This window comes from Coregonus clupeaformis, chromosome 12 (genome assembly GCF_020615455.1).
Source record: "Coregonus clupeaformis isolate EN_2021a chromosome 12, ASM2061545v1, whole genome shotgun sequence".
Taxonomy (NCBI): domain Eukaryota; kingdom Metazoa; phylum Chordata; class Actinopteri; order Salmoniformes; family Salmonidae; genus Coregonus; species Coregonus clupeaformis.
In genome coordinates this window covers 14,101,316-14,127,640 of record NC_059203.1, presented here as the reverse complement: position 1 = coordinate 14,127,640, position 26,325 = coordinate 14,101,316, and the positions used below count along the sequence as shown (strand labels likewise).

The 26,325-nt window shown below is 46.3% G+C and overlaps 1 protein-coding gene across 1 annotated transcript in view; it reads right to left on the bottom strand.

The window, feature by feature from the left end:
- Window positions 1-26,325, bottom strand: part of slmapa (sarcolemma associated protein a) — a 190,915-nt gene that overhangs the window by 101,375 nt on the left and 63,215 nt on the right. Inside the window, 5 exon segments of the mRNA XM_045223708.1 lie at window positions 3,524-3,595; window positions 6,269-6,325; window positions 6,327-6,365; window positions 7,828-7,890; window positions 17,520-17,556. Coding sequence (XP_045079643.1) covers window positions 3,524-3,595; window positions 6,269-6,325; window positions 6,327-6,365; window positions 7,828-7,890; window positions 17,520-17,556 — 268 coding nt within the window.

Here is a 26,325-nt window from a genome sequence, read left to right as displayed (position 1 = left end):
GAGAATGCCAAGAGTGTGCAAAGCTGTCATCAAGGCAAAGGCTGGCTACTTTGAAGAATCTCTAATATAAAATATATTTTTTGTAATGGTGAGAGGTTAGCATGTCTTGGGGGTATGATATAAAATGCTAACCTCCCCTGTTATTGTAATGGTGAGAGGTTAGCATGTCTTGGGGGTATGATATAAAATGCTAACCTCCCCTGTTATTGTAATGGTGAGAGGTTAGCATGTCTTGGGGTATGATATAAAATGCTAACCTCCCCTGTTATTGTAATGGTGAGAGGTTAGCATGTCTTGGGGTATGATATAAAATGCTAACCTCCCTGTTATTGTAATGTTGAGAGGTTAGCATTTCTTGGGGTATGATATAAAATGCTAACCTCCCCTGTTATTGTAATGGTGAGAGGTTAGCATGTCTTGGGGTATGATATAAAATGCTAACTTCCCCTGTTATTGTAATGGTGAGAGGTTAGCATGTCTTGGGGGTATGATATAAAATGCTAACCTCCCCTGTTATTGTAATGGCGAGAGGTTAGCATGTCTTGGGGGTATGATATAAAATGCTAACCTCCCCTGTTATTGTAATGGCGAGAGGATAGCATGTCTTGGGGGTATGATATAAAATGCTAACCTCCCCTGTTATTGTAATGGCGAGAGGTTAGCATGTCTTGGGGGTATGATATAAAATGCTAACCTCCCCTGTTATTGTAATGGCGAGAGGTTAGCATGTCTTGGGGGTATGATATAAAATGCTAACCTCCCCTGTTATTGTAATGGTGAGAGGTTAGCATGTCTTGGGGGTATGATACTTGTGCGAGTAACTTATTTACCATTCATTTCTATTGGGCAAAAAACAAACAGCAAATGCATCCAACAAGTGCGTAGAGTCACAAGCTTGATGTAGTCGTTGCCTGCTGTGAATATGGGACCAAATACTAAACTTTAGACTGCTTTAATACACATATAAGTGAACTTGTCCCAATACTTTTGGTCCTCTTCAAAATGGGGAGGACTATGTACAAAAAGTGCTGTAATTTTTAAACTGTTTACCCAATATGGATGAAAATACCCTCAAATTAAAGCTGACTGTCTGCACTTTAACCTCATAATCACTGTATCATTTCAAATCCAAAAGGGCCGGAGCCAAAACAACAACACAATGGTGAATGTCACAGTACATTTGGAGCTCACTAACTAGGTGACTCACTTTAGGTATTTATCATTTAAAGACGCAAATCGCTCCGCCATTTCCTGGTTGCTAAAAATTGTAAATAGTTCGCCTAATTTCGGTTTATGTGACAAAACAAGCAGGTATCGTGTAGAGAATCGTTGTACCCATCTAAACCGCTGTGAAATATATTTTCCATGACCAAAAATATTGTATTTTCAGCCGTTTGAAGCTGCTGTACAAAAACCGAAAGTAAAAGACGCAAAAAATAAAAAATTAACGGGAAGCAAAGAAATAGAACATGTAGAGAAGATCTACCGCTTCTTAGACTGGCTGTCAATAAGAATGACAGATCTATAACACATTTCTATGTGAATCTGGTCAGCTCGCCCAAAAGGTTACATATTGTAGCTTTAAATGTTCTTACTTTAGAGTAGGTATTTACACTGAACAAAAATATAAAACGCAACAATTTCAAAGATTTTACTGAGTTACGGTTCATATAAGGAAATCAGTCAATTGAAATAAATGAATTAGGCCCTAATCTATGGATTTCACATGAATGGGAATACAGATATGCATCTGTTGGTTACAGATACCGTAAAAGAAAGGTAGGGTTGTGGATCAGAAAACCAGTCAGTATCTGGTGTGACCATTATTTGCCTCATGCGGCGCGACACATCTCCTTCACAGAGAGTTGATCAGGCTGTTGATTGTGGCCTGTGGAATGTTGTCCCACTCCTCTTCAATGGAACACGCTGTTGTACACCTCGATCCAGAGCATCCCAAACATGCTCAGTGGGTGACATGTCTGGTGAGTATGCAGGTCATGGAAGAACTGGGACATTTTCAGCTTCCAGGAAGTGTGTACAGATCCTTGCGACATGGGGCCGTGCATTATCATGCTGAAACATGAGGTGATGGCGGCAGATGAATGGCACGACAATGGGCCTCAGGATCTCGTCACGGTATCTCTGCATTCAAATTGTCATCGATAAAATGCAATTGTGTTCGTTGTCCGTAGCTTATGCCTGCCCATACCATAAGCCCACCATGGGGCACTCTGTTCACAACGTTGACATCAGCAAACCGCTCGCCCACATCTGCCATCTGCCCAGTACAGTTGAAACTGGGATTCATCTGTTAAGAGCACACTTCTCTAGCGTGCCAGTGGCCATCGACGCCGAACTGCAGTCAGGCCAAGACCCTGGTGAGGACGACGAGAACGCAGATGAGCTTCCCTGAAACGGTTTCTGACAGTTTGTGCAAAAATTATTTGGTTGAGCAAACCCACAGTTCCATCAGCTGTCCAGGTGGCTGGTCTCAGACGATCCCGCAGATGAAGAAGCCGGATGTGGCGGTCCTGGCCTGGAGTAGTTACACGAGGTCTGCGGTTGTGAGGCCGGTTGGACGTTCTGCCAAATTCTCTAAAACGACGTTGGAGGAGGCTTATGGTAGAGAAATTAACATTAAATTATCTGGCAACAGCTCTGGTGGACATTCCTGCAGTCAGCATGCCAACTGCACACTCCCTCAAAACTGTAGACATCTGTGGCATTCTGTTGTGTGACAAAACTGCACATTTTAGAGTGGCCTTTTCTTGTCCCCAGCACAAGGTGCACCTGTGTAATGATCATGCTGTTTAATCAGCTTCTTGATACGCCACACCTGTCAGGTGGATGGATTACCTTGGCAAAATGAGAAAATGCTCACTAACAGGGATGTATACAAATTAGTGCACACCATGAGAGAAATAAGCTTTTTCTGCATATGGAACATTTCTGGGATCTTTTATTTCAGCTCATGAAACATGGGACCAACACTTTACACGTTGCACTTATATTTTTGTTCAGTGTGTCATTTAAATGATCTTACTTTAGGCATTTATCATTTAAATGATCTCACTTTAGGCATTTATCATTTAAATGATCTTACTTTAGGCATTTATCATTTAAATGATCTCACTTTAGGCATTTATCATTTAAATGATCTTACTTTAGGCATTTATCATTTAAATGATCTCACTTTAGGCATTTATCATTTAAATGATCTCACTTTAGGCATTTATCATTTAAAATGTTCTTACTTTAGGCATTTATCATTTAAAATGTTCTTACTTTAGGCATTTATCATTTAAATGTTCTTACTTTAGGCATTTATCATTTAAATGTTCTTACTTTAGGCATTTATCATTTAAATGTTCTTACTTTAGGCATTTATCATTTAAATTCTTACTTTAGGCATTTATCATTTAAATGTTCTTACTTTAGGCATTTATCATTTAAATGATCTCACTTTAGGCATTTATCATTTAAATGGTCTCACTTTAGGCATTTATCATTTAAATGATCTTACTTTAGAGTAGGTCTGCAGCTGGTTGCCCATCACCTCTAGTCTGGAGAGAAGCCGGTCCTCATCGATCAGAGCCTAGCAGAGAGAGACAGAGAGAATTCAGGCTGTAACAACAAAATGTGGAAAAAGTTGAGCGGTGTGAATACTTTCTGAAGGCCCTGTAGCAGTTAGTCAGTATAAGCCATTACCCTCTGAAGGTTTAACACAGGGCTGGTCTAGTGGTAATGACCCTGGTTCTGAAGGTTTAACACAGGGCTGGTCTAGTGGTAATGACCCTGGTTCTGAAGGTTTAAAACAGGGCTGGTCTAGTGGTAATGACCCTGGTTCTGAAGGTTTAAAACAGGGCTGGTCTAGTGGTAATGACCCTGGTTCTGAAGGTTTAAAACAGGGCTGGTCTAGTGGTAATGACCCTGGTTCTGAAGGTTTAACACAGGGCTGGTCTAGTGGTAATGACCCTGGTTCTGAAGGTTTAACACAGGGCTGGTCTAGTGGTAATGACCCTGGTTCTGAAGGTTTAAAACAGGGCTGGTCTAGTGGTAATGACCCTGGTTCTGAAGGTTTAAAACAGGGCTGGTCTAGTGGTAATGACCCTGGTTCTGAAGGTTTAACACAGGGCTGGTCTAGTGGTAATGACCCTGGTTCTGAAGGTTTAAAACAGGGCTGGTCTAGTGGTAATGACCCTGGTTCTGAAGGTTTAAAACAGGGCTGGTCTAGTGGTAATGACCCTGGTTCTGAAGGTTTAACACAGGGCTGGTCTAGTGGTAATGACCCTGGTTCTGAAGGTTTAAAACAGGGCTGGTCTAGTGGTAATGACCCTGGTTCTGAAGGTTTAAAACAGGGCTGGTCTAGTGGTAATGACCCTGGTTCTGAAGGATTTAAAACAGGGCTGGTCTAGTGGTAATGACCCTGGTTCTGAAGGTTTAAAACAGGGCTGGTCTAGTGGTAATGACCCTGGTTCTGAAGGTTTAAAACAGGGCTGGTCTAGTGGTAATGACCCTGGTTCTGAAGGTTTAAACACAGGGCTGGTCTAGTGGTAATGACCCTGGTTCTGAAGGTTTAACACAGGGCTGGTCTAGTGGTAATGACCCTGGTTCTGAAGGTTTAAACAGGGCTGGTCTAGTGGTAATGACCCTGGTTCTGAAGGTTTAAAACAGGGCTGGTCTAGTGGTAATGACCCTGGTTCTGAAGGTTTAAAACAGGGCTGGTCTAGTGGTAATGACCCTGGTTCTGAAGGTTTAAAACAGGGCTGGTCTAGTGGTAATGACCCTGGTTCTGAAGGTTTAACACAGGGCTGGTCTAGTGGTAATGACCCTGGACCACATATTACATTTTAACCCTTTATCTGGCAATAAAACTTCAAAATACTTGAGGATTGTGGAATTGTGTATCTCTACCTGCCAGCTGCTCTCTGAAGCCTCCTGTGTGGTGGTTAGTAGGGTTAGGGTGGTAGTGTGCACTAGGTAGTGTATAGTGTAGTAACTACCTGCCAGCTGCTCTCTGAAGCCTCCTGTGTGGTGGTTAGTAGGGTTAGTGTTAACAAACCTCCAAACGAGCTTCAATGCCATACAACACTCCTTCAGTAGCCTCCAACTGCTCTTAAACACTAGTAAAACAAAATGCATCCTCTTCAACCGAACGCTGCTTGCACCCGCCCACCCGACTAGAATCACTACTCTAGACGGGTCTGACCTAGAGTACGTGGACAACTACAAATATCTAGGTGTCTGGTTAGACTGTAAACTCTCCTTCCAGACTCACATTAAGAATCTCCAATCCAAAGTTAAATCTAGAATCGGTTTCCTATTTCGCAACAAAGCCTCCTTCACTCATGCTGCCAAACATGCCCTCGTAAAACTGACTATCCTACCGATCCTTGACTTCGGCGATGTCATTTACAAAATAGCCTCCAACACTCTACTCTGCAAATTGGATGTAGTCTATCACAGTGCCATCCGTTTTGTCACCAAAGCCCCATATAATACCCACCACTGTGACCTGTACGCTCTTGTTGGCTGGTCCTCACTACATATTCGTGCGCCAAACCCACTGGCTCCAGGCCATCTATAAATCACTGCTAGGCAAATCCCCGCCTTATCTTAGCTCATTGGTCACCATAGCAACACCCACCCGTAGTCTGCGCTCCAGCAGGGTATATCTCACTGGTCATCCCCAAAGCCAACACCTCCTTTGGTAGCCATTCCTTCCAGTTCTCTGCTGCCAATGACTGGAGCAATTGCAAAAATCTCTGAAGCTGGAGACTCTTATCTCCCTCACTAACTTTAAGCATCAGTTGTCAGAGCACCTTACCCGATCACTGCACCTGTACACAGCCCATCTGAAATTAGCCCGCCCAACTACCTCATCCCTATATTGTTATTTATTTTGCTCATCTGTACCCCAGTATCTCTATTTGCACATCATCTCTTGCACATCATTCCAGTGTTAATACTAAATTGTAATTATTTTGCACTATAGCCTATTTTATTGCCTTACCTCCATAACTTGCTAAATTTGCACACTGTATATTAATTGTATTTCTGTTGTATTTTTTTGATTTTTGTTTTGTTTTACCCCATATGTAACTCTGTGTTGTTGTTTTTATCGCACTGCTTTGCTTTATCTTGGCCAGGTCGCAGTTGTAAATGAGAACTTGTTCTCAACTGGTTTACCTGGTTAAATAAAGGTGAAATAAAATAAAAATAAAATAGGGTGGTAGTGTGCACTAGGTAGTGTATAGTGTATCTCTACCTGCCAGCTGCTCTCTGAAGCCTCCTGTGTGGTGGTTAGTAGGCGTTGCAGCGTTGCGCAACTTCTGCTCCAACATCTGCTCCCTGTGTAGGGCCTCCTGGTGGGGGAGAGGAGAGGGAGGGGAGGGGGGAGAGGGGGAGAGGGAGAGGAGGGGAGGGAGAGAGGGGAGAGGGGAGGGGAGGGAGAGGGAGGGAGAGGGAGGGGAGAGGGGGGAGGGGAGGGAGAGGGAGGAAGGGGGAGAGGAGGGAGAGGGAGGGAGAGGGAGAGGAGGGAGAGGGAGGAGAGGGAGGGAGAGGGAGAGGAGGGAGAGGGAGGGAGAGGGAGAGAGAGGGGGAGAGAGGGAAGGAGAGGGAGGGAGGGGAGGGAGAGGGGGAGGAGGGAGGGGGAGGGAGGAGAGGAGGGAGGGGAGAGGGGAGAGGGGGGAGGAGGGAGGGGGGAGAGGGGAGAGGGGGAGGAGGGAGGGGGGAGGGGGAGGAGGGAGGGAGGGGAGAGGGGAGGGGAGAGGAGGGAGGAGAGGGAGTGGAGGGAGGAAGAGAGGAGGGAGAGGGAGGGAGGTAGGGGAGAGGGAGGGAGGTAGGGAGAGGGAGGGGAGGTAGAGAGGAGGGGAGGAAGGTAGAGAGGGAGGGAGGTAGAGAGGAGGGAGGGAGAGGAAGGGAGGAGGGAGAGGGAGGGAGGAGAGGAGGGAGAGAGGAGAGGAGGGAGAGGAGGAGAGTGGAGAGAGGGAGACGGAGGGAGGAGAGAGGAGGGAGAGGGAGAGCGGAGGGGAGGCGGAGAGGGAGGGAGGGAGGGAGGTAGAGAGGAGCAGGGAGAGAGGGAGGAGAGCGGCGGGAGAGGGAGGGAGGAGAGCGGCGGGAGAGGGGGAGGAGCGGCGGGAGAGGGAGGGAGGAGAGCGGCGGGAGAGGGAGGGAGGAGAGCGGCGGGAGAGGGAGGGAGGAGAGCGGCGGGAGAGGGAGGGAGGAGAGGCGAGGAGAGGGGAGGAGGGAGAGGGAGGGAGGAGGAGAGGGAGGGAGGGAGGGGAGGGAGGGAGGAGGGGAGGAGGGAGGGAGGGAGAGGGAGGGAGGAGAGCGGAGGGAGAGGGAGGGAGGAGAGCGGAGGGAGAGGGAGGGAGGAGAGCGGAGGGAGAGAGAGGAGGGAGAGAGAGGGAGGGAGAGAGAGGAGGGAGAGAGAGGGAGGGGGAGAGAGAGGGAGAGAGAGGGAGAGAGAGGAGGGAGAGAGAGGAGGGAGAGAGAGGAGGGAGAGAGAGGAGGGAGAGAGAGAGGGAGGTAGGTAGAGAAAATGACATTCATCAGCATTCAGCATAATCAGTTGAAAGCAGAGCTGATGCATAAGCAGTATATATTTTCAGTCATCCATTTATCCATTTTGTGAGGGATGGTAGAAGAGGGTAAAACTGCAGTACACCAATAACAGATGAGAGAGAAAGCACACATCTTCAAAGTCCCATATAATTTGACTAGTCAAGTCAGCAGTTCCACAGACTATGAAGCCATGCACCCAGCAGTAGTAAGAGCGTAGTAGCGCTCCCTAGCCAGTAGATGTCAGCGTTGTTCCATAAATACCTGCAGATACTGGGAGAGCTGGAAGAGTTCCTGAGAGTACATAGTGGGGGTGTTGGCTGCAACCTGCAGGAGGAGAGGAGAGATGCAGACCAGGACATCAGGTTAGACAGGAACACTGGTAACACACACACACACACCTCAGTCAACATGGCTTACCCTCAGGTATCTAACTACCTAGGCTCATCTGCTGGCAAAGGCTGCGTTCACTCACAGAGTCAAAATAACACCAAGTGATGTTTGATGTATCATCTAATATGATTAATAGTTGGGCCCTGAGGAGTTTCCTGACTATCTGGACGTCACTGTTCTAGCCAATACATCTATTGCTGTGCCTAACACGTGGAAGATTATGGAAGGGTCCAAAAAAGTCAGTGTGAGTCACGAGTCAGCGTCTCAGTAGAAATAGTCAGATGATGCAGTCAGATATACCCTAGCCTGGGATCAGACCATCAGATATACCCTAGCCTGGGATCAGACCATCAGATATACCCTAGCCTGGGATCAGACCATCAGATATACCCTAGCCTGGGATCAGACCATCAGATATACCCTAGCCTGGGATCAGACCATCAGATATAGGGCTGTGCTGCTCCTTCACTGGGCCCTAAAATAAGCCTGTTACTCTGGTCAGGCAGAGAAAGGAGAGGGGCTCTGTGTTTAGGTCAGGAACAGGAGGAGAGGAGAGTTTGGTGTTTAGGGCCGGAGGGAGAGGAGGGTTTGGTGTTTAGGGCCGGAGGGAGAGGAGGGTTTGGTGTTTAGGGCCGGAGGGAGAGTATGGTTTGGTGTTTAGGGCCGGAAGGAGAGTATGGTTTGGTGTTTAGGGCAGGAAGGTGAGGAGAATATAATATAATAATATAATATGCCATTTAGCAGACGCTTTTATCCAAAGCGACTTACAGTCATGTGTGCATACATTTTTACGTATGGGTGGTCCCGGGGATCGAACCCACTACCCTGGCATTACAAGCGCCATGCTCTACCAATTGAGCTACCAATTGAGCTACAATATGGTTTGGTGTTTAGGCCAGGGCAGGCAGGGAGAGAGAGGAGAAGATCAGTAATTCAATTTGCACTGTGCTCTATCTAATAAGATTAGGAGTCTTAAACAAGGAGCCTGGCTGAGGCACTTCCCTCTCAATCTACAGAGAAAGACACCACTGTATTGGCTTGGGCTTGATATGCAGTCAGACCCTGTGTACAGTAGAGCTGCTGATGTCGTAGACGTGTTGAATTGGCCGTTGGGTAGTGTTGCATGGAATACCGAAACTTCTGTACTTTACCAATAGGGGGGAAAAAACGGTTCGGTACTACAATTTTTCTTACATTCGGTACTTCTGTCAAATGTGTCTCACGTATTTGAGAGGATCAAGTCTGTATCAGCCCCTTACTAGAGCTGTCTGGCTGCATTGTTAGCTTCATACTCATCATGTTGCACAGAAGTTAACACACTTGAATAATGTAACACGGCATGTAGAAATGTTGAAAGTGTTAATTACTGTTCGCAAAAAACAATGTCCATACAGGCAAGAACACTTAAAATTTGGGCTGTCTCCAACAAAAAAAAAATCTTTGTGTCGACCGAAAATCTATGTATTACAATAAAATCAACTATATGCTTGTCTGATGCTTTAAGCGAATTGTTTGATGAATTAAGACAAATGACTCAAGAGGGAGCCAGAAATCAAGATATCCAGAAGAAAGAAAAACATATTAACCATCCTCCTCCTACTGTCTTTCTACTCTCCTGAAGTTGCCGCTACGAGGAGTCTGCAACCTTTCTGATGTGGAATCCCAATTTAATCCTGATCCTGATCTGCGTGCCAGTTATTGTTTTCACATGCACATTTGACGAACAGTTTCATTTAAATTTATAATAACGTCTTCGCATCTCAAAATCATTGTCGTGAGGTTAATCAAAGTAAAAATGTTGTAGCCTGCGGGGTAGAAAATATCCAGATAAAAATCTATATCCTATAAATCGCATTGGCTATGCATGGCCTGTCTGCAACGAACTTGAAACATTGCATCAACTATCAACTTTGGTACAGCCCTCGCATTAGCAAACTTACAACATGGTATAAAATATTCTGGGCCCTCAGAGTAACCCGCGACAGGACAGACTCAGCAGTAGGGTATTGAGAAATAATCAGGCCCATTTTATGTTTTCACTGGATCCGAGCATTTTTCCCTTTCACGCTGAGTGGTTATCAAAAGAAGAGAGCTGGAAAGATTTTTCAAATAGGCTACGTTGAGGAAATATTGTCATTCTCAATGGATGCAAAAACGGACTTTGCTTGCTGTTTGAGGTGAAGAAAACATTGCTCTGAGAAGCTCCACAGCTCATTAGTGGTGGTGCGTTAAGCCAATCAGAAATACTATCAGATCCCCAAATGGGCACATTTAAGCCTATATTTATGCCTAAGGCCAGGTAGCCTATAGACCTACACTACATGACCAAAGGTATGCGGACACCTGCTTGGCAAACATCTCATTCCAAAATCATGGGCATTAATGCGGAGTTGGGTTCCCCCCTTTGCTGCTACAACAGCATCCACTCTTCTGGGAAGGTTTCCCGCTAGATGTTGGAACATTGCTGAGGAGACTTGCTTCCATTCAGTGTTGCAACCGAGGACAGATTATTTTTATGCACTACGTGCTTCAGCACTCGGCAGTTCGGTTCTGTGAGCTTGTGTGGCCGACCACTTCATGGCTGAGCCACTGTCTCGCTTAGACGTTTCCGCTTCACAATATCAGCACTTGTAGTTGACGGGGGTCTGGGGAGTTTCCTGGCCATGGACCCAAAATGTCGATGTTTTGTTCCCCAAGCCACTTAGTTATCACTTTTGCTGGAAAAGGCATTGGTCATCACCAAACTGTTCTTGGATGGTTGGGAGAAGTTGCTCTCGGAGGATGTGTTGGTACCATTCTTTATTCATGGCTGTGTTCTTAGGCAAAATTGTGAGTGAGCCCACTCCCTTGGCTGAGAAGCAAACCCACACATGAATGGTCTCAGGATGCTTTACTGTTGGCATGACACAGGACTGATGGTAGCGCTCACCTTGTCTTCTCCGGACAAGGTGTTTTCCGGATGCCCCAAAAAATCGGAAAGGGGATTCTTCAGAGAAAATGACTTTACCCCAGTCCTCAGCAGTCCAATCCCTGTACCTTTTGCAGAATATCAGTCTGTCCCTGATGTTCTTCCTGGAGAGAAGTGGCTTCCTCGCTGCCCTTCTTGACACCAGGCCATCCTCCAAAAGACTTCGCCTCACTGTGCGTGCAGATGCACTCACACCTGCCTGCTGCCATTTCTGAGCAAGCTCTGCACTGGTGGTGCCCCGATCCCGCAGCTGAATCAACTTTAGGAGACGGTCCTGGCGCTTACTGGACTTTCTTGGGCACCCTGACGCCTTCTTCACAACAATTGAACCTCTCTCCTTGAAGTTCTTGATGATCCGATAAATGGTTGATTTAGGTGCAATCTTACTAGCAGCAATATCCTTGCCTGTGAAGCCCTTTTTGTGCAAAGCAATGATGACGGCACGTGTTTCCTTGCAGGTAACCATGGTTAACAGAGGAAGAACAATGATTTCAAGCACCACCCTCCTTTTAAAACTTCCAGTCTGTTATTCTAACTCAATCAGCATGTCAGAGTGATCTCCAGCCTTGTCCTCGTCAACACTCTCACCTGTGTTAACGAGAGAATCACTGACATGATGGCAGCTGGTCCTTTTGTGGCAGGGCTGAAATGCAGTGGAAATGTTTTTTGGGGATTAAGTTCATTTTCATGGCAAAGAGGGACTTTGCAATTAATTGCAATTCATCTGATCACTCTTCATGACATTCTGGAGTACATGCAAATTGCCATTATCAAAAACTGAGGCAGCAGACTTTGTGAAAATTAGTATTTGTGTCATTCTCAAAACTTTTGACCCCGACTGTACATTTACAGTTAATTCCCATAACTTCTAATCTACAATGTTTCTTTGGCCAGGGTAATTTCTGTTAATGCATTCAATATATTATTATCACAATCTTACTGTTGTCATCGTAGGAGTGGACACGTTTGCAGAGCGCACAAACTAGGCTACACTTGTGAGAAAAAGTTTTGGTTTATTTAAATTCCATTTGTCAATTTATTCATTGTCTTTTGTTTGGAGCGCTCCTGTCAATCTTGAGTAAGGACACTCACTTGATTACGGATAGAACTAGGCCACCTGGCGTGCGCACAAATGTAGCCCTATAAATGTGCCCATTTGGGGATCTGATACTATTTCTGATTGTCTTAACTCACCATCACCGTGGAGCTCCTCAAAGTAATTTTTCTTCACCTCAAACAGCAAGTAAACTAAGTCTGTTTTTACATCCATTGAGAACGACAATAGTTCCTCAACGCAGCCTATTTGAAAAATCTTTCCAGCTCTCTCCCTTTCGATTACCACTCAGCATGATTGGGCAAAAAATGTAATGCTCTGACCAGTGGAAACATCATAAAATAGGCCTACCTGATTACTTCTTATCCCTTGCGCAAAATAGCCTACAGCTGTGTCTGTCCAGAGCTCACTGGCGCAGAAAACTGAGGGCCCAGAATATTTTATACAATGTTGCAAGTTTGGTAGCACGATTGGGCTGGACCAATTAATAGTTACATTTAAATTTTAGTCATTTAGCAGACGTTCTTATCCAGAGCGACTTACAGTTAGTGAGTGCATACATTTTTCATATAGTTGATACAATGTTTCAAGTTCCTTGCAGACAGGCCATGCTCAGCCAATGTGATTTATAGAATATTTATTTTTAAATCAGGATATTTTCTACCTGCAATGTATTTATTTGTTGGTTTCTGTAGACTATTTTTATAATCTTGATTTACCACATGACATTGATTTTGAGATATGAAGACTTTATTATAAATAAAATAACTTCCACAAAAATTTGCATATGAAAATCATAACTGTCATGCAGATCAGTAGAAATGGGAGGATACCTTGGCACTCCAAATGGAAAAGGACATCATAACTGTCAGGCAGATCAGTAGAAATGGGAGGATACCTTGGCACTCCAAATGGAAAAGGACATCATAACTGTCACGCAGATCAGTAGAAATGGGAGGATACCTTGGCACTCCAAATGGAAAAGGACATCATAACTGTCAGGCAGATCAGTAGAAATGGGAGGATACCTTGGCACTCCAAATGGAAAAGGACATCATAACTGTCAGGCAGATCAGTAGAAATGGGAGGATACCTTGGCACTCCAAATGGAAAAGGACATCATAACTGTCACGCAGATCAGTAGAAATGGGAGGATACCTTGGCACTCCAAATGGAAAAGGACATCATAACTGTCAGGCAGATCAGTAGAAATGGGAGGATAACTTGGCACTCCAAATGGAAAAGGACATCATAACTGTCACGCAGATCAGTAGAAATGGGAGGATAACTTGGCACTCCAAATGGAAAAGGACCGACCGCTGGTTTAGCCAATTACTTATTAGAGGCAACTTCAGGAGCGTCACGGCAGAATGTGTGGAGGCCAGCAGCAGCGGGCAGCGGGAGGAGAGGGGGGCGGGGAACAGTTTTTTTTTCTTCTTCTGGCTAGGCTATATTGTTACTTTTGTAATAGAACAATAGAGGGGGAGACTTGAACTGTCTTCAGACAGGCTTTAGGAAGACAAGTTGATCTAATTAACAACAATAGCAGTACAGCAAAGGTGAACCAGCTTTTCAGATAATTCATAGAAACTTTGTGCATGGCTTCTTATCCACAGACGGCCAGTGTGGGTGCAGGTTTTTTTTATAACCAAGCAATAACACCTGATTCAACTAATCATGTCTTGATTGAAGTCTATGATTAGTTAAATCAGGTGTGTACTGGTTCAACTACAATAACAGCCTAAGTCCAGATCTGTGATGTGATTGGACCCCCCCCCCCAATTCGATCAGGTTCAAGTCCGGGCTCTGGCTGGGCCACTCAAGGACATTCAGAGACTTGTCCTGAAGCCACTCCTGCGTTGTCTTGGCTGTGTGCTTGGGGTCGTTGTCCTGTTGGAAGGTGAACCTTCGCCCCAGTCTGAGGTCCTGAGCGCTCTGGAGCAGGTTTTCATCAAGGATCTCTCTGTACTTTGCTCCGTTCATTTTTGCCTCGATCCTGACTAGTCTCCCAGTCCCTGCCGATGAAAAACATCCCCACAGTATGATGGGAGAAACTCCTCAAATACAGGTGAGCCAGGCTTGTAGCATCATACCCAAGGAGATGCTGTAATTGCTGCCAAAGGTGCTTCAACAAAGTACTGAGTAAAGGGTCTGAATACTTTTGTAAATGTGACTTCAGTTCTTTATTTTATAAATTAGCTAAAATTAAATTAAAATAAAAAAACTTTAGATTTGTCATTATGGGGTATTGTTTGTAGATTTATGAGGAAAAAAGCAATGTAATCAATTACAGAATAAGGCTGTAACTTAACAAAATGTGGAAAAAGTCAAGGGGTCTGAATACTTTCCGAAGGCACTGTTGATAAAAAGGTATAAACAGACAGATCGAGTAAACAAAAAAACACAGTACAATTTTTCCAGAAACCATATTCCAAAAGCCTTCATGGATGCAAGGATGAGGATTCTTGGACATCCAATCGAGTGTAAAAAAACAACAACTTTAAAAAGTCTAATGTGTGGCCCTCCACAACTACCCTGGCCTCCACGGATGAAGCCCAATCGCAAGATACGTGCCTCCCGCAACTACCAACCTGGAGAGCGGAGGAGGGTTGTGGCAGGGGACAACAACCTCCAAGAGCCAGGGAGACTGTCTCATGCCAGGGGGATGAGGCTTGATAAACAAGTTAAGGACTTCTTCCTCCCCCCAGACCTGTGCCTGGGGGGGGGGGCGGTGTGAGGAAGATGGTTAGGAGAGGACAACTCAACCCAAGGCCAGCCAATCATGCCAAATAGGTCTTTGGACTGCTCACACACACTTGATGGACACAGACTCAGTTCTTTGTGTGCACTGGGAACCAAAGCACTCTGTACTCAAATGTAGAATTTAAATCTGGTTAATAACATGAAACCTGATTCTATGACGTCTCAGTGTTCAGTCATTTAGATTAGATTGAACTACACCACCAGTACAAGAAAGCCTGTAAAGTCTGTGGCTCACAGCTATTCTCTACGTTGTCAGCACCTGATGTTCAGATAGAATGCATTGGAACACCTTGTATTGAGATTAAGAAATGCCAACAGAGCTTTTTCAGCACACAAAAAATACATCTTTATTCTGGCTTCTGAACATAAACCACAATACAACAGTGCCTGCTACGAACACTCGTATACAACAAAAGTGTCACAAAACATTTCAGTGTAGATACAAATATTTATGAGCAATATAAATATTTTGGAACAATATAAAACAGATGTCTGAACAACAGAACAAGTTGTTCATTTCACTGGGGGTCCCAGTCATTCGGTCCATGTCCTCTTTTTTGAAGTCATGCACAATCTCATGCAGCTGGTGACAGACTTCCTCTGAGTTTTGGCGAGAGTTCATCCATGAAATCAGCTATAGGTGCCAGGGCCCTGTGGAGAGGAGGAGAAGAGGGGGGACATTAGGAGAGTCTGGAGAGCAGTGTGCATGGTGAGGAGAGGAGGAGATCAGAGTAAAGGAGGAGAATCTGAAATGATTTGTATTTATTTACCTCTGGGACAAGCTGGTGGCTCGGTGTATGACTTTCTTCAGATTGAGATCTGTCTTCAATCATTTGCAATGCCTTTTGCGAGTGATGTGTCAAGGACTGAGTCTGCAGCTCTCTGCTGCTAACCTGTAGCGTCGGTGAGGAGCAAGCCAGTGGAGTAGGACTTGGGAGGGCTCAGGATAGAACTTACCAGGTCCTACATGGAGATTGTTTCCAATTCTGCACTGCAGCTCAGTGCGGGAGATGGGCGGGGGGCCAATCACCAGGCAGTGCTGGGGGCAGAGGCAGTGCTGGGGGCCAATCACCAGGCAGTACTTGGGGCAGAGAACAAAACCAGGTGTTGTCTCCATTCAGTGGTGTCTGTGCCTTGAAAAATTTAAAAAAGTAGAGGGCTATTCATTACACATATGCAAACCGATCAACGAACATCAAATATCATTAACCGAGACTAAAATAGACTATATAAACGGCCTGGACTAGCTACTCAACGCTGATAAAACGTTTGCAACATTTTGACTTGCTACCAAACGTTGACTTTGCTGTTATCAATGTGGGAAACTTCTGATAAAAAGTTGTAAAGATCTTTAGTTTATTTGGTTGGCTCGCTTGCTTTCTCTGGACAAGTATGCCGCTAGGCTATCTAGCCAGCCAAGTAGCTAGCGCTAGCTATTGTTAGCAAAACATGGCTACTTTTTGTCGACTACAATAGAAAATACAACATACCCCATCCTTTGGTGAAGACGGCATGTTGCTTTTAATCTTCCCCTGCTTCACGTGCTGAACAAGCCAGCAGCAACATTTCTGGAGTAGCCTTTCCACCGGCTGAGCCCTCGTTTCTTTTCTTGCCTTGACGAACTTCGAGAAACCTACCCCAGTTCTTTGAACAAGTGGTTGGGTCGGACCCCAGCGTCGCCGCAATCTCCCGCCATTAATTGGATGGGTGTCCACATAAAAATCGTCTGTCCTCGGTTGCAACACTCACTACTGAGTTCCAAACTGCCTCTGGAAGCAACGTCAGCACAAGAACTGTTCGTCATGAAATGGGTTTCCATGGCACACAAGCCTCAGATCACCATGTGCAATGCCAAGCGTCGGCTGGAGTGGTGTAAAGCTCGCCGCCATTGGACTCTGGAGCAGTGGAAACGCGTTCTCTTTAGTGATGAATCACGCCTCACCAGATGGCAGACCGACGGACGAATATGGGATTGGCAGATGCCAGGAGAACGCTACCTGCCCGAATGCATAGTGCCAACTGTAAAGTCTGGTGCAGGAGGAATAATGGTCTGGGGGTTCGGGTTTTTCATGGTTCGGGCTAGGCCCCTTAGTTCCAGTGAAGGGAAATCTTAACGCTACAGCATACAATTACATTCTAGACCATTCTGTGCTTCCAACTTGGTGGCAACCCCATCAAACACCTTTGGGATGAATTGGAAAGCTGACTGCGAGCCAGGCCTAATCGCCCAACATCAGTGCCGACCTCATTAATGCTCTTGTGGCTGAATGGAAGCAAGTCCCTGCAGCAATGTTCTAACATCTAGTGGAAAGCCTTCCCAGAAGAGTGGAGGCTGTTATAGCAGCAAAGGGGGACCAACTCCATATTAATGCCCATGATTTTGGAATGAGATGTTCGATGAGCAGGTGTCCACATACTATTGGTCATGTGGTGTATGAACAAGAACTGCTCCGAACTGCTTCGGTTGCCATAACCCTAACTACTAACCCCAATTCTAAACCTAATTATAACCCTAACCCCTAAGCTTAAAAATACCCCCCCACACACACACACACACACACACACACACAGGAGAACGCATTGCAACAGGGGGCGGCAGGTAGCCTAGTGGTTAAGAGCGTTGGGCCAGTAACCGAAAGGACGCTGGTTCGAATCCCCAAGCTGACTAGGTGAAAAATCTGTTGATGTGCCCTTGAGCAAGGCACTTGCTCTTGTAAGTCGCTCTGGATAAGAGCGTCCGCTAAATGTAGAAAATGTAAAATGTAATGCAACACTTACCTTATCAACAGGAAGTGGTAAAGGTGCTTGGATGACGCTGTGGAGAGGACAGAGGTCAGGAGTCAGAGCTCAGTTCAGAGAGAGGTTAAAGGTCATTCAACAGTTTATACCATAGAGATACATCTATATATACACAGTCTGTTACAGCCCGAATTCAACATTAGATTCTCACCCATCTACACACAATATCCCATAATGACAAAGTGAAAATGCTAATGTTTGAAAATGAAATACAGAGATCTCATTTACACAAGTATTCACACCCCATTTGCTATGACACTCCAAATTGAGCTCAGGTGCATCCAATTCCCTTTGATCATACTTGAGACGTCACTACAACTTGGAGTCCAACTGTGGCCAATTCAAATGTTTAGACATCACTGTGGGCAATATACCACCCCTCCTATCTCTGTGGGCTACATACCACCCCTCCTATCTCTGTGGGCAATATACCACCCCTCCTATCTCTGTGGGCTATATACCACCCCTCCTATCTCTGTGGGCAATATACCACCCCTCCTATCTCTGTGGGCTATATACCACCCCTCCTATCTCTGTGGGCAATATACCACCCCTCCTATCTCTGTGGGCAATATACCACCCCTCCTATCTCTGTGGGCTATATACCACCCCTCCTATCTCTGTGGGCAATATACCACCCCTCCTATCTCTGTGGGCTATATACCACCCCTCCTATCTCTGTGGGCAATATACCACCCCTCCTATCTCTGTGGGCTATATACCACCCCTCCTATCTCTGTGGGCTATATACCACCCCTCCTATCTCTGTGGGCTATATACCACCCCTCCTATCTCTGTGGGCTATATACCACCCCTCCTATCTCTGTGGGCAATATACCACCCCTCCTATCTCTGTGGGCAATATACCACCCCTCCTATCTCTGTGGGCAATATACCACCCCTCCCATCTCTGTGGGCTACATACCACCCCTCCCATATCTGTGGGCTATATACCACCCCTCCTATCTCTGTGGGCTACATACCACCCCTCCCATATCTGTGGGCTATATACCACCCCTCCTATCTCTGTGGGCTATATACCACCCCTCCTATCTCTGTGGGCAATATACCACCCCTCCTATCTCTGTGGGCTATATACCACCCCTCCTATCTCTGTGGGCTATATACCACCCCTCCTATCTCTGTGGGCTATATACCATCCCTCCCTCTTCTGATCTCTATATATTTTAACCATGCTGTGACGCTTCACTTCAGTCTTTCTAATCGCATAGAATCAACCGATTGAGAGTTGAAGATAAACGTTTTAGCTAAGAGTATTATTATATTGTTAAATGATTGACCATGTCTTCCCATATCTCCCAACAATGCTATTTATAGTGTTAATTTTAGATAAATGTTATGACATTATAGCCATACCTGAATCTGAGACCAGAAAGAGGCTGCCTGGGGTCCAGAATAGATGGTCTAACTCCCTCAAACTACACTCTGGACCTCAAAGTCAGTTCCACTGCGTTTCACTGTTCCCCTCTAACCAGGGACTGATTTAGACCTGGGACACCAGGTGGGTGCAATTAAGTTTCAGGTAGAACAGAAAACCAGCAGGCTCCGGACCTCGTAGGGTCAGAGTTGAACACCCCTGGTCTAACGATTCTGTCTCTTCACAGCAAAATCTGCAGATCTGAGATGGTTGTATGCCCCATATATTTAACATTTTGTTTGTGGCAAGACTTTTGTACAATAATTTAAGCTGAAAAGCACAAAATATTGAATATTGCTTTGTAAACTCAGCAAAAAAAGAAACGTCCCTTTTGCAGAACCCTGTCTTTCAAAGATCATTCGTAAAAATGTATAAAGCCACACCAAGTCTCGCGGGGAAAAAAGTAGAACCCAAAGTAGTCTAAATGAGTTGATGGAATCTATTTTCTTACGATTATTGGTCAAATTTCAAGAATTTATCAAATAGATTACCATGTATAGTTTTGTAAGACTATAACTTACCAAACCACCCAGCTTTGGACTAGTTAGGTCTATTTCCATGCTATTGAGGAGCTGGCTAGTACATACCCATTGAGGAGCTGGCTAGTACATACCCATTGACTTTCAGGAATTTAAGCGTCGGACTCTGGGTAAGTAGACAATTACACAAAATCTCTAAAGTATCCCTTTAAACAGTTTTATACAACAGTCATGAAATAGTTAATAAACTATATCAATGTTGACAGTCCAAATGGGAGAACAGAACAGGTAAATAGAGCAGGACGTTGTTGACCTCTGTGCTGTAGTTAATGATTGACAGAAGTCAGCACAGTGACAGTGTGTATTAGGTTTGGGTATTTCCAAATACAGACCGTATGACTTTCAATAGCGTTTCAATATATATATATATATATATATATATATATAAAATGGATATATTTTGGCCTCATGAGGGCTGCGGGGTCCGTGCTATGCCACTGCTTATAACTATGGGTTAAGCATAACTAGAAGAAATCTAAGATGTGTCAAATAAATGGGCTGGCCTTTCTGTCCGACTCCCTCCCACTACCGCAAGAACAGCTCCCAAACCCAACCACTGTCCCGCTAGCGTTATTTCAGGCGGATATGACACAGCTCTCTTGCCAGCCATGGTCCCGGCAATGTTGCAACCCCTATAGGCAATATCAAATGACCAAAAATAACTTAGGAGAGATAGGTTAAATTACCATAGATTCTCACATGGCCCATTATATTAGGTTATCTCTATTACTGGGCTATGCCAGCCAACATGCTAGATGTAGTTGGACCAGAGCAGAGTTGGAGAGTCTCGCCCTTTCTCTTAAGATATTTTTTATAGCCTACCTTTTAGGAGTGGGACAGTTTTCAGACAGAAATATGGGTGATCAATATTTATTTCTAGGCAATGTTGTAAACTGTAGTCTACTCATATTTAGTAAACTACAGTCTAATCATATTTAAGTTCATGTCATATTTAAAAGTGAATTGCCACGTGATTCTCCACCCCATGTAGGCAGCCTTCTCCATCTCATTGAGACCACTCGTACTAGGCGCACTTGAACTCGCACGCCCAACTAGGAGAGGAGAGGCTACTGAAGTTGAGTGTGTGTGAACATCGCAAAAAATATGTGCTTTTAATACAATATGTAGGGTCTCGGTCAACGCATACAAAGCAGAATGATGTCAGTTTCCAAATAATCTGCGGGACAACAAAAATATTTTCATCCCCAAGTCATGTCTGACCGCCTGCTCCAGGCATGAAACATGTCTGACCGCCTGCTCCAGGCATGAAACATGTCTGACCGCCTGCTCCAGGCATGAAACATGTCTGACCGCCTGCTCCAGGCATGAAACATGTCTGACCGCCTGCTCCAGGCATGAAACATGTCTGACCGCCTGCTCCAGGCATGAAACATGTCTGACCGCCTGCTCCAGGCATGAAACATGTCTGACCGCCTGCTCCAGGCATGAAACATGTCTGACCGCCTGCTCCAGGCATGAAACATGTCTGACCGCCTGCTCCAGGCATGAAACATGTCTGACCGCCTGCTCCAGGCATGAAACATGTCTGACCGCCTGCTCCAGGCATGAAACATGTCTGACCGCCTGCTCCAGGCATGAAACATGTCTGACCGCCTGCTCCAGGCATGAAACATGTCTGACCGCCTGCTCCAGGCATGAAACATGTCTGACCGCCTGCTCCAGGCATGAAACATGTCTGACCGCCTGCTCCAGGCATGAAACATGTCTGACCGCCTGCTCCAGGCATGAAACATGTCTGACCGCCTGCTCCAGGCATGAAACATGTCTGACCGCCTGCTCCAGGCATGAAACATGTCTGACCGCCTGCTCCAGGCATGAAACATGTCTGACCGCCTGCTCCAGGCATGAAACATGTCTGACCGCCTGCTCCAGGCATGAAACATGTCTGACCGCCTGCTCCAGGCATGAAACATGTCTGACCGCCTGCTCCAGGCATGAAACATGTCTGACCGCCTGCTCCAGGCATGAAACATGTCTGACCGCCTGCTCCAGGCATGAAACATGTCTGACCGCCTGCTCCAGGCATGAAACATGTCTGACCGCCTGCTCCAGGCATGAAACATGTCTGACCGCCTGCTCCAGGCATGAAACATGTCTGACCGCCTGCTCCAGGCATGAAACATGTCTGACCGCCTGCTCCAGGCATGAAACATGTCTGACCGCCTGCTCCAGGCATGAAACATGTCTGACCGCCTGCTCCAGGCATGAAACATGTCTGACCGCCTGCTCCAGGCATGAAACATGTCTGACCGCCTGCTCCAGGCATGAAACATGTCTGACCGCCTGCTCCAGGCATGAAACATGTCTGACCGCCTGCTCCAGGCATGAAACATGTCTGACCGCCTGCTCCAGGCATGAAACATGTCTGACCGCCTGCTCCAGGCATGAAACATGTCTGACCGCCTGCTCCAGGCATGAAACATGTCTGACCGCCTGCTCCAGGCATGAAACATGTCTGACCGCCTGCTCCAGGCATGAAACATGTCTGACCGCCTGCTCCAGGCATGAAACATGTCTGACCGCCTGCTCCAGGCATGAAACATGTCTGACCGCCTGCTCCAGGCATGAAACATGTCTGACCGCCTGCTCCAGGCATGAAACATGTCTGACCGCCTGCTCCAGGCACTGAAACATGTCTGACCGCCTGCTCCAGGCATGAAACATGTCTGACCGCCTGCTCCAGGCATGAAACATGTCTGACCGCCTGCTCCAGGCATGAAACATGTCTGACCGCCTGCTCCAGGCATGAAACATGTCTGACCGCCTGCTCCAGGCATGAAACATGTCTGACCGCCTGCTCCAGGCATGAAACATGTCTGACCGCCTGCTCCAGGCATGAAACATGTCTGACCGCCTGCTCCAGGCATGAAACATGTCTGACCGCCTGCTCCAGGCATGAAACATGTCTGACCGCCTGCTCCAGGCATGAAACATGTCTGACCGCCTGCTCCAGGCATGAAACATGTCTGACCGCCTGCTCCAGGCATGAAACATGTCTGACCGCCTGCTCCAGGCATGAAACATGTCTGACCGCCTGCTCCAGGCATGAAACATGTCTGACCGCCTGCTCCAGGCATGAAACATGTCTGACCGCCTGCTCCAGGCATGAAACATGTCTGACCGCCTGCTCCAGGCATGAAACATGTCTGACCGCCTGCTCCAGGCATGAAACATGTCTGACCGCCTGCTCCAGGCATGAAACATGTCTGACCGCCTGCTCCAGGCATGAAACATGTCTGACCGCCTGCTCCAGGCATGAAACATGTCTGACCGCCTGCTCCAGGCATGAAACATGTCTGACCGCCTGCTCCAGGCATGAAACATGTCAGCCTCGCCGCAAATGATTTGTCGGGACGAGCGGAAACCCCGGTACGGTACAGAAGCGGTATGAAATACAGCCCTCTACCGTATACCCCGGTACGGTACAGAAGCGGTATGAAAGTCTGGATACAGCCCAACCCTACAGTGTGGGTACTGTTGGTGCAGTGACCGCAGCGCATAGCCCAGTGCAGCAGTACTCAGTGACTATTTGAGAAGGTCCGCTCACACAAATCTCCTAGCAGGCAAAAGGCCCGGATGGATATTGTGATTTATCGGCTTAGTAACAACTCACATCGCGACCCCAAACTGTTCAAACTCGCCACACCCCTCGTTGGCGGAGGATATTTTGCCATTTTAAAGCTCAGTTCCTATAAATAGTTCACTAAGGTCAGTGAAGGCCCATGCACAACCAAATGAATTGTACCTTGTGCATCCATTCTGCTGTTACAACAACAGCAGTAAGTAGAAAGCCAAACAAAACAAAAAACTATACAGATTTCAGTACCCAGGCCCGCACTGACCGCGTTCTGGGTCCGGACTCAGACAGCGTCTCCGCCAATTGAGTATGACTGGCCTAGTGATTCAGAGAAAGGGTATTCATTCATTCATTCATTCATTCATTCATTCTAGGGCTGCCCGTTGCTGTTAATGGTCGGCAACCTTTTCCATTTCGAGTGGCAAGTTATCCTCCCATTTCTACCGATCTGCGTGCCAGTTGTGATTTTCATATGCACATTTTGGTGGAACAGTTCAATTTAATTAATAATAAAGTCTGCATATCTCAAAATCAATGTCATGTGGTTAATAAAAAGAGCTTGTCTGGTAGGCTCGCGTCGCTCTGCAGCTCGCGGCTGGGTTTCCTTTTGTCACCCGTGACAGTTTACGAGCCCTGCCACATCCGACGAGCGTCAGAGCCGGCGTTGTAGGATTCAATCTTAGTCCTGTATTGACGCTTTGCCTGTTTGATGGTTCGTCGGAGGGCATAGCGGGATTTCTTATAGCGTCCGGGTTAGAGTCCCACTCCTAGAAAGCGGCAGCTCTACCCCTTTAGCTCAGTGCGAATGTTGCCTGTAATCCATGGCTTCTGGTTGGGGTATGTACGTACGGTCACTGTGGGGACGACATCATCGATGCACTTACTCATTCTACTTTTTTTCTCCTGCTGAACACTACCTACCTAGTTTTCTGTACCGCGACTCAGGTGGAATGAGCCATGAGCTAAGAATGGGAAACACTGATTTAGACTGCTAGACATACTGTATGACACATTACATACATACACAGTTTAAAATGGGAATAATTTGATTTGCTCTTCTTCTGTAACCAAGGACTGATGTTCCTACCTTGGACCTGTTTAACTGCCAGTATCAAAATGTCTGCCTGTGTTGAATGTTACGGTTAGAGTTGGGCTACAGACTGGGCCGGGGACACTGATTATGTCTCTGGTGATGTGACTTCCTACAGCCTCTCTGGCTGGTGTGATTATGTCTCTTGTGATGTTGTGACTTCCTACAGCCTCTCTGGCTGGTGTGATGTGTATCAGGTGATGTTGTGACTTCCTACAGCCTCTCTGGCTGGTGTGATGTGTATCAGACGATGTTGTGACTTCCTACAGCCTCTCTGGCTGGTGTGATGTGTATCAGGTGATGTTGTGACTTCCTACAGCCTCTCTGGCTGGTGTGATGTGTATCAGGTGATGTTGTGACTTCCTACAGCCTCTCTGGCTGGTGTGATGTGTATCAGGTGATGTTGTGACTTCCTACAGCCTCTCTGGCTGGTGTGATGTGTATCAGGTGATGTTGTGACTTCCTACAGCCTCTGGCTGGTGTGATGTGTATCAGGTGATGTTGTGACTTCCTCACAGCCTCTCTGGCTGGTGTGATGTGTATCAGGTGATGTTGTGACTTCCTACAGCCTCTCTGGCTGGTGTGATTATGTCTCTGGTGATGTTGTGACTTCCTACAGCCTCTCTGGCTGGTGTGATGTGTATCAGGTGATGTTGTGACTTCCTACAGCCTCTCTGGCTGGTGTGATGTGTATCAGGTGATGTTGTGACTTCCTACAGCCTCTCTGGCTGGTGTGATGTGTATCAGGTGATGTTGTGACTTCCCACAGCCTCTCTGGCTGGTGTGATTGTGTATCAGGTGATGTTGTGACTTCCTACAGCCTCTCTCTGGCTGGTGTGATGTGTATCAGGTGATGTTGTGACTTCCTACAGCCTCTCTGGCTGGTGTGATGTGTATCAGGTGATGTTGTGACTTCCTACAGCCTCTCTGGCTGGTGTGATGTGTATCAGGTGATGTTGTGACTTCCTACAGCCTCTCTGGCTGGTGTGATTATGTCTCTGGTGATGTTGTGACTTCCTACAGCCTCTCTGGCTGGTGTGATGTGTATCAGGTGATGTTGTGACTTCCTACAGCCTCTCTGGCTGGTGTGATTGTGTATCAGGTGATGTTGTGACTTCCTACAGCCTCTCTGGCTGGTGTGATGTGTATCAGGTGATGTTGTGACTTCCTACAGCCTCTCTGGCTGGTGTTTAGAGAACATTGGTGCTGTCTGATTAATATATAAACGCTTTCGCAGAGAAGGCCCATTAGACATGTTCTCTGCTGTCTGTGCTGGAGGTGTCTCCCTGTTGCAACATCGGCTGATACACATCACTGCTGATGTGGGATAGGTCTCTATAAGCTTGGCACATCTAGCCACTGGGAGTTTTGCCCATTCTTCAAGGCAAAACTGCTCGAGCTCTTTCAAGTTGGATGGGTGTAGAGCAATCTTTAAGTCATACCACAGATTCTCAATTGGATTGAGGTCTGGGCTTTGAATAGGCCATTCCAAGACATTTAAATGTTTCCCCTTAAACCACTCGAGTGTTGCTTTAGCAGTATGCTTAGGGTCATTGTCCTGCTGGAAGGTGAACCTCCGTGTCACGTTCGTTTAAGGACTGGTCAGACCAAGGCGCAGCGTGAAAGGCATACACGTTTATTTCACCGATAAACACACGAACAAAACACCAACCAACGAAAGGTGAAGTCCTCAGGCTGAACACAAAACAAGCCTCTAACACGGAACAAGATCCCCACAACTAACGAGTGCCAACAGGCTGCCTAAGTATGATCCCCAATCAGAGACAACGAGCGACAGCTGCCTCTGATTGGGGATCACACCCGGCCAAACATAGAACTACACAACCTAGAATGAGAACATAGAAATACTAACATAGGAATATCCACACCCTGACTCAACATACAAGAGTCCCGTGAGTCAGGGTGTGACAAGGCATCTCCCTGTTGCAACTTGTAATTAAACCTAAATGATTTATGATAGACTATATCAGCGCCTGCGCTTCTCTTTTGTTTCACCTGAAAATCCCCTTTACACACCTTAACCTTTAGTGACTGTTTCACTACCCCCATGACAACCCAGAACACTCCCTCCCCATCTCCTAGATCAAATCTGGTTCATG